Source organism: Triturus cristatus, chromosome 3_2, assembly GCF_964204655.1.
Source record: "Triturus cristatus chromosome 3_2, aTriCri1.1, whole genome shotgun sequence".
In the NCBI taxonomy this organism is placed as follows: Eukaryota; Metazoa; Chordata; class Amphibia; order Caudata; family Salamandridae; genus Triturus; species Triturus cristatus.
In genome coordinates this window covers 1,014,984,295-1,014,996,384 of record NC_140584.1, presented here as the reverse complement: position 1 = coordinate 1,014,996,384, position 12,090 = coordinate 1,014,984,295, and the positions used below count along the sequence as shown (strand labels likewise).

The 12,090-nt window shown below is 44.5% G+C and overlaps 1 protein-coding gene across 5 annotated transcripts in view; it reads right to left on the bottom strand.

Moving 5' to 3' along the window:
- TMEM132E (transmembrane protein 132E) overlaps nt 1–12,090 on the bottom strand; it is a 1,031,163-nt gene that overhangs the window by 198,066 nt on the left and 821,007 nt on the right. For all 5 annotated transcript variants that reach the window (XM_085649649.1, XM_085649650.1, XM_085649652.1 and 2 more), the window contains one exon: nt 10,853–11,045. In XM_085649649.1, the coding sequence (XP_085505775.1) occupies nt 10,853–11,045 (193 nt within the window). The remainder of the gene's footprint in view (nt 1–10,852; nt 11,046–12,090) is intronic.

Sequence of the window (12,090 nt, the reverse complement as noted above, 5' to 3'; positions counted from 1 at the left end):
TCAGGGCACACCTCAATCTTAAGATTACACATAACAGTTGTTCCACGCCAGACATAATGAGACTCTCCATCAAGGGTCTAAAGAATGGCCATTCTTGGGAAGTCTTCAATGTCTATGCTCGCGGAACACATGGGGGTGCTAAGTCTCCCACCATTACATCTCTCTCAGGTATGCTCACTACCTGTCCTCCTGATTCTCTCTTACTAGTGGCTGGTGATCTCAACTGCTCTTTTGAACCACTTGCCATTGATGATATCTTGGGAACTCATGACGAGGATGCTAGATGGGGCATTCCCTTGTTATCGCTCATCCCTGTAAAGAGATGGTCCCCGGTCGTGATTCAGTTAAACGCATTGGCCTTAGAATTTGGTCTAAGAGCTGCGAATGGGCGTACAGCCTCTGACCTGGGGGGTGCTAACACCTTCAATAGGGTCGCCTGTCAAAGCAGTATTGATTACATCCTGATTGACAGGAGAGGCTGGAAATCTGTTGCTGACATGATAATAACTCCCTCAACCTGCAGCGATCACAACCCGTTATCACTCAGCATGAGAGAGTTTTGCCTTAGTCATGACCAAACTCCTCTACATGGATCGCAGATGTTTACCAAGATGCTCCATCTCTCTAACTGCAACAGATTCCTCAGATGGTCTAAATTTGTCCTGTCTAACACAAAACTTGCTGCCCTGGGTAGAATCCTTGTTGAATACACTGCCAGGCTCTCCATGGCATCGATTGACAAGCCCGGCTACACCAAAACCTTCGAGGATACCATTGCCTCGATTGGTACCTTGTTTCTTGACCATAGGAAAAAAAAAACACCAGAACTCAAGTCAGAAAATGAATGGTTCAACAAGGACTGCAGACTAAAAAAAAATACCCTGATCGCTGCAATTAAATCTAATATTCCAGGTGCGGTCAGGGAAGCAAGGCAGTCTTACAGACAGGTACTTGTTACTGCAAGAAAAGACTGGGATGACCAGCGTTGGGATGCTTTAAAATCTGCAAGCCACTCTAAAAATGGCGAGCTTTTCTGGTCCATCTTGAGAAAATGTTCTATGTATGACCAGGATAAAATCCCCAACCACATTACGGACAGGGAATGGTTTGTCCACTTTAGGAACCTCTATGTAGGGGTGGGACCTGAGGAGGAGCAGGGCACCTATCTGAGGACCATAGCCTCTCCCACTGAACAATCCCCATTTGATAAGATCAAGAAGAAAGAGGTAGAGACTGCCATTAATAAAATTGTCTCTGGAAAGGCCCCAGGGCCAGATGGCATTCCGGGCGACCTTTTCAAAGCAAATACTGACGGATGGGCAACGTACTTTGCAATTTTTATTAATAACCTCCTGGACGGCTCCCCGGTGCCCGATTCTTGGAAGGGAGCGGAAGTAATTCCCATCTTTAAAAAGGGCTCAAGGGGTGATCCAGCGAACTATCGCCCAATCAGTCTAATAGACACTGGACAGAAGTTGGTCGGCAGGGTCCTCCTGGAGAGAATCCACTCCTGGGTAGATGAAAAAGGCATTATGACGCAGTTCCAAGCAGGCTTTAGGGCCTGCACTAGCACAATTGATCAAGTATTTAGGCTGGTGCTACTATATTGGAAGGTGGTCACCATTGGGAAGGGCGCCTTATATTTGGCGTTTATAGATCTTAAGACCGCATTTGACCTGGTTCCTCGCGATCGCCTGTGGTTGATTTTGGAGGAGCTGGGAATCCCCCCTTATATCCTGAATCTTCTCATCCGGATGCATACTAACAACTTTGCACGCATCCGATGGGGAACTCAGGATCAAAAAACCGATAAAATCCCGGTTAATAGAGGGGTTCGCCAAGGTTGTGTGTTGGCACCTACGCTCCTCACCCTTTTCGTGAATGGCGTAGTCTCTTACTTGCTCGAAATAGAAGCTGACGTCCCCACATTGGCGGGTGATAAAGTCCCTGCCCTTCTTTTTGCGGACGACACCCTTCTAATTTCAAAAACACCTGCAGGACTACAGAAGCTCTTAGACCGCTTCCTTATGTTCTGTGAGCTAAGAGGCCTTGTCATCAACACCTCCAAAACCAAACTCCTTTACTTCAACCCTACCAGATCTTTCCGGTCTACCCTTACCCTAGATGGAAAACCACTTGAGCGAGTTAAGGAGTTTGACTACTTGGGGATTAGAATCACTGATAGGCTTAAGTGGCAGCCCCATATTGACAAAATGACACTTAACTATAGGCGGGTCATAGGTAGCCTGGGGAAGGAATTTCGTGCCTCCACTACCAAACCCATCGCACCAGCTTTGGATATCTATGCTGCAAAGGCAACAGGTAGCGCCCTATATGGCGCAGAATTATGGGGCTTTTGCTGCGTAGATACCCTAGTAACCAATGAGAACAAGTTTTTTAGAGACCTTCTATCACTCCCGAGGGGCACACCGACTGGTCCTCTTTTGAGCGACCTCGGAAGGCGCTCTATTAGAGACCTAGCCACCCTTCGTCCTTTGTTACACTGGGCGCGGTTGTGGCGTACCCCTGAGCTCTCTAATTATGCTGATGGCCTCAGGGAGGTCATGAATTTACCGGGAGCCCATAAGATCGAGTGGCTGTCAAAAATCAAGAAGCTCTTGGTCGCAACAGGTCTCGTATCTGACTTTGTTCCGGGGATACCGTTGTCTAAGCATACTGGGCATGGATCGATGCCCGGACCCTTAGCGACCCTAACCCTGGTAGGCTTACAGAGGCATTTTACCAACACAAGCTTCTTCCTTTCCTAGAACCATATCTGGACTTTATTTCTAAGCCCAGAGACAGGACGCTCTTTATTCAGTTCAGGTTCGGGACTCTCCCCCTCCGCGATAGTACCAGCAAGTGGAATCCCCCGCACAAGACGCTCCCTGATTGCCCTACCTGTTTAGGTGTTGTTGAAAATATTTCTCACTTTCTCTTTGTCTGTCCAGCCTATGCATCCCCAAGAACGAAGTGGCTCAGGCCTGCTTGCCTGCTGCTTGGGACAAGGGATAGCTCCACTGCCCTGAGAATTCTTAATTCTACAACGAATACCACCATAATTTGTGGAGTGGCAAAATTTTTAGGATGGGCATGGCTGATCAGGCAGAGGTTGACTTGTCCCAGATAATCTCTCTTTTTTTTTTTTATCAAAGCTGCTAAGTTTAATTCCTTTTTAAATATTTATTGTTCACAATGTATTCTAGATCTCTTTTACAACATGTTTTAAATGTACTGTTTTTTCATGTATTTGTGTTTTTTAAAAGTATTGTGCTTTTATGACATCACATGTCGAAATAAAGCTAAAAAAAAAAAAAAAAAAAAAATAGACCACAGTCTGTAAATAGCTTATGCAACCCATGTATTCTGTCAAAGTCTTTTAACATCCGAGTCTCAATGAACCAACCCATATTGTCCAAGCCTTTCAGCATCGAGACCATGTGTCAACCACTAGTTTATGTGTAACCCCACAGTCTACCCCTGCCCTTGTACACAGATTAGGTAACAGTGGAAGACAAACTTACTCCGGCACTGGCAATCCCATGAAAAACCTCATAACCTCTAAGTAGGTCTCAGGTACAGAAGCAGTCGTGCACACCTGAGAGCGTGGACAGTATTGCAGAGACTGCACCAAGCAGGACTTCTCGCGACCACCTTTATGTTGCCTTGCTGATCCTAATTTATGGACTGTATTTCGGATGCAAACACCTGTACCACATATGTTTACCTTTGGAGCCTCAAACATTGGAAGAACACCCGCTACAATGACTTATCCGGAAGTCAACAATTAGAGTCTAAAAATGGTGTGTTTTTTTCGGTGTTACTGCGAGACGTCTATAAGATTCACAAGTGTTAGTCAGAAGTCTGCATACATCGAGCACCTGCATGAAAGATGGTCAGGTGCAAACCTATGACGTTCTCCTTCAGGCACGGTTGGGGATTTAAAGTGACAGCAACATGCAGGAAATTAAACAAAGCATTTTTAGTCAGACGAAAACTTCAAAACATTCGAAAATAATTATTTTCCTGCTTGTTATTCAACTTAACTCGTTGGAAAGTTGAAACTGGGACAACAGTTGGAAGTTGAGAACTCCTACACTAACAAGGTTCTAGTGACAAAAAAGATGACGTGTGGAGGGAAAACAGCGCATTTTCTCTTGGCAGTTCATCACTTTAGTTGACAGTGCCTTGTCCTGCATATCTGAGGAAGTGAGAACTGAAGAGGCGACTGTAGCATATCTTGTCTCCGAGCCCTCTCCCTCTGTGACCGCCTCCGCGAACAGATGGGAACTTGGAATGTTCTATCCCAGCTCTGAGAGCTTCTCTCACAGGGAGCTCACACAGAGTGACTATGGTGTGTGTTTAACTTAGTGTGACTGAGTGAGAGTAGCTGTGTGGCTGAGAATGATTGAGTGACTGTGAGCATGAGTGACTAAGTTAGTAACTGGTTGAGTACCATTAAATGGGCGAATCTAAGTAGAGGAGTGTGGATAACTATGACAAAGTGTCCAATAGTATTATTATGCAAGACATTGGGGACGATTACAATGTCGTTAGGAAGGGCTCCGGATAGGATTCGGTAATGTTGAATCCGATTTGGAACCCTTGTTTCCTACCGAATCGTACGGTTTTCCCAACGACCGATTATGATGCCCGGAAACCGTTCGAGCAGACCGAATCAGTTCTGAAAGGCATCCGGACAGCCCATGTTCCGAAGCCGATTCGTACAACTCTATGGACACGGGTTTCCAGACGAGCAATGATGATGACCGATTCGGACAGCTGTTCCAATTCGGTTTGCCCGAGACTAAACGGCTTTCGAATCGGTCTTTGGAGGCCGTTGCGGGCCCCCCTTCACCTGGAGGTGTCTGAATGTGGCCCGTGGGGTTACCCAAGGGACCACTCTTCTCAGCCATGCACAATGTGGCAGGCACCATTGGGGGCCCACCACAGGATACAACCACCCCTTTTTTCAATATGAGCTTGTGTTCGCATTTGGAACACAGGCTCCCATTGAAGTCAATGCAAGTCTGACTGAACGATGTTCGGAGGCATCGTAATCGGTCGTCCGGAATCACAGGACCCGATTAGTTTGGAAACCAGTTCAGAAACGATTAGTTTGGGACAGTTACAAATGACATCATAATCGGACCCGAAGTTGGTGATGGGGTGATTAAGTAGCATTGGATGCATGCGACTAAGAAATGGAGCATGACTAAGTATGACTGAGCATGCTAACCAGTCAGTGTTCTTGACAATGCATGTATTTTCTTATTTTGCATCCTGAGCATGAGCAGAGCCCTGTCTTCCACTTCACTGAAATCCTTCTCTGTTATAAGTTTGCCAGTTAGATCTTCAGAAGGATGGAGACGCATCAGAGAAAGCCATGTACCACCAGTGCCCTTGTACAAGAACTGGACCAATCAGCAAAGGGACAAATATTCCTCACTATAAGTCACAGAAGGGATCCTCTACATGACATTATTAAAAAGGTAGCAATGTTGAAATTCAGATGTCTATAGGCAGATTTCACCCAATAAAGTGGCACCAAAGTCCACGAAAGCCCATCTCTCAAACAACAAAATGACATCCATATCCTTGAAAACCAATGTAGCACTCGACAAAATGGCAGCAATGTCACAAAGCCCATCTCTCATTCAACAAAGTGGCAGCAATGTCCTCGAAAGCCCATGAGCCTCTCCTCAAAATGGCATCAATATCCTTGAAAGACGATGACTCACTCAACTATATGGTAGCAATGTCCTCGAAAGCCCACCTTCCAAAATATTACAGCTATGCCCTTAATGCCCCATCCCTCCCTCAATAAAACTGCAGCTGAGACGTCAGTCTTTTGCTTAATAAAACTGCAGTGAAGACCTAGCAATTCAGTCTGCCACTGAAAATGCTCAGCTTTCACAGTGACAGGAAAAGAAACTACCTGCAAGTTACAGGTTAGAACAGAGCAATGTCCTTCAGAGCAAGTGCAATGGGGTTTTTATGATTGATAATCCTACAACTAGGGTGCAGGTCAAACCTAGTGTATAATCTGTGTCGGCTGTTGCTAGGGGTGGACACCAGCACCCTTTACTGATGATGGAGACTGTTTGCACCAGACTTTTCAGCTGCTTTGGTCATGTTGTTCTCCCTTCATCCTTGTACTTAGACCATTACAAGCTAGGGGATTCAAACCTGGGTCTTGCTGTTTTATTGCCATTGACTATCCCACAACCCCATGTCTAATGCCTTGTCACCAATTCTGGAGGTGTTCTATCTCTGCCCCGTGCTTGTTACTATCTCTCTACGTTTCAGGACATTTTGCTGTCTTGTGCACGTTGTTTTCATCCACTCCGGCTTCTTTGGCTTGGTAATTTCATCTGTTGATCTTCAAGCAAGTTCTCTTATGAAGAATAATGCAGCCCAATTCTGTCACCTGCCTCAGTAAGATATTGTGTGGAGTATTATTTTCCATGCCATCAAAGCAGATATTAAGGGATGTCGTCATCTATATTTGATTCCTTTTGTTCTAAAAAATGTATTGGATGGAAGGCTTTCTTTTATTGGAGTGTGATACCTGAGAAGTCTTAAAAGATCTGCACGACTGATCCATTGAACACAATTCATTCTCCTTCCTTCACTGCCCCATCACCCACTCCTTCTCTTCTTAGTGGTGTAAGTAGGTTATTATGTCTGGAGGGTCTTTAGTTCCTGGACTTCCAACTCTGTGGACTCTGTTTATTCTTCTGTTTCAAGTATGGCCTCTAAGAAGTTCTGGACATATTTTTGGCATCTTTGCCTTCTACCCCTTTCAGGGCTCTTCTAATCCACAGCTTACATCTCCTAGAGCGATTTTCCAAGTCTTCTTACTTCTCCTACAAATTGATGACAGGTTCATCCAGGCTTCATATTCGTGCTCTGTAAGATTCAAGGGTTCTTTCACGTATCATGCCATGTTGTAACCCTTTGTAGCCACACATCCTCTTGCTGTCTCAACGCATGGCCTCCTATAGCCTGTGAATCAACACATCCAGTTCTTTTTCAGATTCCAAGAACGGCTTCCAAATATGCAGGACAATGATCTTCAGAGGAGAGGCTGATTTCATGCTCCTGTCATGATGACTGCGGAAAACACTGGAAAAAGGACAGGTTCCGAGCATAAAATTAAACAACCCAAATAGGATAGAAAGTACTACAGGTATAATTTTTTTTAAGTCAATGCAACGGAGTGGAGCAGTAAAAATGGACAGCACTAGAATGACTGGGCCATGTTTCGCTGGTTTATTTTGCCAGGTCTTTTGTCCAACTTAATGTACAAAAAATAGCATTCACTTATTTATTTCATGAATGCACTGAGTGAATTTATGAACCAGCACACTTGAGTTGGGAGCCCTGGTGTTTAAGTTGTGCCATACCACCCCCTTCAATTCTCTGTAACTCTTTGGCTGTTTCTTGTTTCCCTTTACGCCCATTTCATTGTTCACGTGTACAAAGCAGAAAAAACATTTCCTAAACAGAGGTTATGAACAGAGTAGAAGAAAACACAATATGATCACATGTTTAACTGTAAAGCACTAGTGAATAATTAAGTAAATATAGGAGTGAATTTGTTAAACCATGACGGTGGAAACATATGGGAGAAGTGCGAACGTGTATGGGAGAGCATGCTTCTCCTGCTCTCTGTGATACTCTGCTGCAATCCCACTTAATTCACAATTGCACTGCGAATACAATTGCCTATGTTTCTGCTAAACAAATATTTAATGAAAGTGATCCTGATATTTTTTTCTTATTAAACCTATTTTGACAACTTTTTATTTGGTTTCTCCAATTTCAGGAAAACAAGCTATCGAAAAACAAGTTGAAGAAATATTAGTTTTTTCATATTTTTATTGTTTAGAGGATGTTTTATTACCCCTTAACCAGACGTTTTTAAGAGAGTTCCCCTCTTAAACCACTTCACTTCACCTCCCCTTCCCTTTCTTTAATACCCATACGTGTTATATCCTCCTGCTTTATACATTTTTATACGTTTTATTACATTCCACTACCCCATTTTTGTTTTCCAATCCTAGACATCCTCGCTATTACCTTCCTTCGTTAACTCTCTTGTATTCTCCTACCGCACCATCCTTAATACCCATAGTTTCTACTGACCTGCTTTACTTATATTTTTTATCTTAGATGTATTACTTCCCCATCCCTTGTGTTTCCCCATCCTATAAAATCTCTCTTGCTACTCCCCCTTTTACTTCCCCTTCCTTTTCTTTAATATCCATAAGTCTTGTAACTTCCTATTCTACTACTTTCTTACTTTCACTACTAACCCCATTTACATTCTCCCCATCCTATAAACCCTCCCCTTGTTACCTTTCCCTCTTTTAATCCCTTCTCTTGTTTTACTTCCCCTCACTTCCCTTTCTTGAATACCATGTCATGTCTTCCACCCTCCCGCTTTACTCCTTTTTTTATTTTACTTGTATTACTTCCCTCCACGCCCTTTCTACATTCCCCCATTTTGATGACGTGCATTTCCAAGAAAGCATAGTTTTTTCCGTGGAAAAGGCACTTGGTCACTTTGGCATTTCTCTAAGATGTAGTTTCATCTGCCTAATTTGGACAGGCTGGCTTTCTTAGTGTTGGAAAATCGTCACAATGACAATACATCATCTCACACTAATTGCCTCTTGGCTGCATTACATTTTCTTCAGGTGCACAAACTTCTTGGCATGTGCAGTATAGTGATTCTGAGGGCAGCACAAAACCAGCTTGTCCCATGAAGATCACTGCACCGCATCTGTGTCAGCGGGGATGGGGAGGACAGTATGAGAGTGAACTAGTCTCAGTGCCTGGTTCCTGCTCCCAAGCTTTTCTTCCTGGTCCCTCTACTTCTGCCTCATTCACCTGGGCTTCTCTTGCCTCTCAAGGCACACGCCTATAGAGCATGTTTTGCTAGAACATGTGGGTTCTTGGTGACCAACAGCTTACCGACTAAAAATGAACAGCTAGCACAATAGGACAACAATACAATTTTTGGGTGGTGGAGATGACCTGATTTATCCTCAATATAAATTTCGTGTATCAGAATGATTGCATTTCAGGATTATATTCCAGGTTCTATTTAAAGCTGATATTTGAGTAATAATTAATGCAGAGTTAGGCATGCTGATTGCTGATCTTAGTTGCTTGGTACCACTTGGTGCTATGGTTCCCATTTTATGGCTTGTGTGAAGGCATTTCACCTTCTATATTGGAAATCTTTCCATGATATCACTACTGCTGTACGGGGCCGAGCATGGACTACTGATGTACATTTTCTAGGCTTTGTACCGTGTGACTGAGAAGCATCATCGTTGTGTGAGACTGTGGACTTGTCTTGCATTCCGGTCTATGGCAGATGACAGGTTTGTACAACTTTTCATTTTCCTGCTCTACCCCTTTCAAGCAGGGGCTTAGAAGAAACTACTTGGAAGGGGCAGGATGAGAAAATGAAGCGATGAACGATACTCCATACATTCTAATAAATGGTGAGCCAGGTACAATCACATGCTCAAATGTTTTAACTGCCTGTAACATGGTGCTCTTGAGAACATTTCAGCGAACTTGTGTTGAAACAAAACGCAGTTCTGCCACCATTAATTAGGGGCTCTACTACAATGGCAAAGAGACCACCTGCCATAGGTGTGGCAGTCCCGCCATTCAAATTAGGATGCGCCAACCACACTGGCAGGCGATACACACATTTTCTACATTGCGGCAGACGGTGCTGTAAGCAGCACCCGCCGCAATGTCAAAAATGCATGTAGTGCATTTGCATGCACAACGTGACTGGCACCGCGTGGTGCCTGCCACCTTGTGCATGCAAATGCAGGAGGGTACCATAGGTACCCCCCCATGTGCATCCCCCACCCCCTGCCATCGTAATGTGGCGGGGTGTCATTCATGGAAGGATGGCAGGCTGATCGACCCCGCCATCCTAATAGGCCCCCTAAGTATCTCTTGCTGTGGTTAATGGTTCCTAGCACATCACAAAGATATTTTGTAGTATTTCAATAGTGTCCCTTCAAAATCTCTGGGTTTTCAGCCATTTATGTGAAAAGTGTGCTGTACAATTCACCATTCGGAGCTGTGTTTTTTCTCACAATGATCAAGGTGAGCACCCTGAACACCTTAAATTGAGTTAGGCTCTCTTGGTTCACTCTCCCACATGATCTATTTGTTCCATGGACACAGGGACCACTACTCCAAAAGTTCTACAGTTGTCACTGCCTGCAGGCAGGTCCGGTGCTTGCACCAAAGATGCCGGACAGCCGGAATGGAGGCAGTGGTCATAACCAGGGTGGAGGACGTGGACCGCCCCAAAAGTGGCAGTGGGCGGTTCTTCCTTAAAAGCAATTTGTGGGCTCGCCTCCTTTTAACAAAGTAAGCACTGGACAGACAACGAGGCGTAGTCTACGTAGGGCAGAGTTTACTGAAGCTGAGCCTCATCTTATCCACCAACGAACATACAAGCCGGCCTATGCAGCCTGCTGTCTGTCACCGGCTTTCAACCATATCTATCAGTTCACTGTTGCTGCTGTGAACACCTACTAGCTCAGAGAAGCAACTGTGACTCTTGGGTGAGGCTCAGACAACAAAATCCTGCTTCATCATCTCCAAACCATTCCCAGGTGCTCGCCATTTAATTCCAAGATCATTTAAGATGCAGTGCATTTGTAAATATTTTACCTGTAAATAATTTTGCAATTACTGACTAATGAGCACTTTACAGTCATAGCACACTTGGGGGTGAGGAGGTGGGGGGGGTGGGGGGGGGGGGGTTTAGGTAGGCCCAGAAGATCATGGAGAAGCTACTCACCATTGCCAGAGGCACGATGGCCCGGATGTCCTTCTGGATGACCGTCAGCTCTGTGACCACCTTCTCAAGGTCAGGGGGCGGATTCCGGCCACGGTAGTCGATGTGCCACATGATGCGGCGAGTCACCGATTGGCTGGTGAAATTCTCCATCTCAAAGTCCAGCTGCATGATCTCGTATGAGGGCTCGCTGTTCCTGGCGGAGAGAGCGCAAGAGGTTACCATGGCCGCTCTATCGCGTCTGGTGGTTCCACCACAAACAACACCAAAGGCATTTCATGATAAGAGCAAACGACGCACCTAAAACCATGCATAGGGTATAGCCTGGGCCACTAGAATTATGCGACTGTGAAGGTTTGGACACGTTTCACACATTGTTACTGGGAGGGTGAAGAATACAATAAGTAGGACTTCATGTTTCAGTAAGGGTTTGAGTTAAGACAGGTGGGGTTAATACATTACGAGGTGGGTTATGTATTCCTTTACGGTTTGTAGGTTGAACTGGCGTCAGTCGTGTGGTTGGGTTGTACGCGCACAGCAGGTAATAATAGATGGTGTTCACGTGTGGCAGCTTGAATGGGCATGGTTTGGAGAAGGTGTTGGAGGTTACGATGATGTTGGTCTCAGGGAGTGTGGAGGAAACCATTATGCTGCTGGTTACAGTTGTAAGAGCAAGCAGGTACAGAACAGCATGTGTCTGAGGTGGTTGGATAACCCTTGAATTCTTGTGGGTGTTTTTTGCTCGTAGAATTTTGCTTGCTTTTGTATGATTGTTTAGGAAGACGGGTAGGGTGAATGGGACATTAAATGGAGTCACTGGAAGATATAATGTTAAGTAGTTAACATAGAGTACTGGAGGTATATTGAATTCTTGTGATGAAGGAAAAGTTCTTGTTCTAAGGATGTGTGATTTTTAGTTGCTGCGTGAGGTTGTGCCACATATTCTTGAATACCAATGAGGTGCCACCAATGCCCAGACAGTGTTACCAAGTTGTAAAATGACAAAATAATGAAGTAATACTATTACAAAAAAGTGCAGCATTATACCGCATAATTTTGCTTTTCTTGCCACATAATTTACTTAATCCTGCCGAATTTATTTGGCCCTCTCCTGCCACATAATTTCAGTGGCCCTGGGTATAATGTTTGAACAGGCGTCATTATTCATTATTCAATTGATCAATGATGTTGCATAACATGTTTTTGTAAATGGGGAGAGTTAGCCATTTCCTTGGACTCTT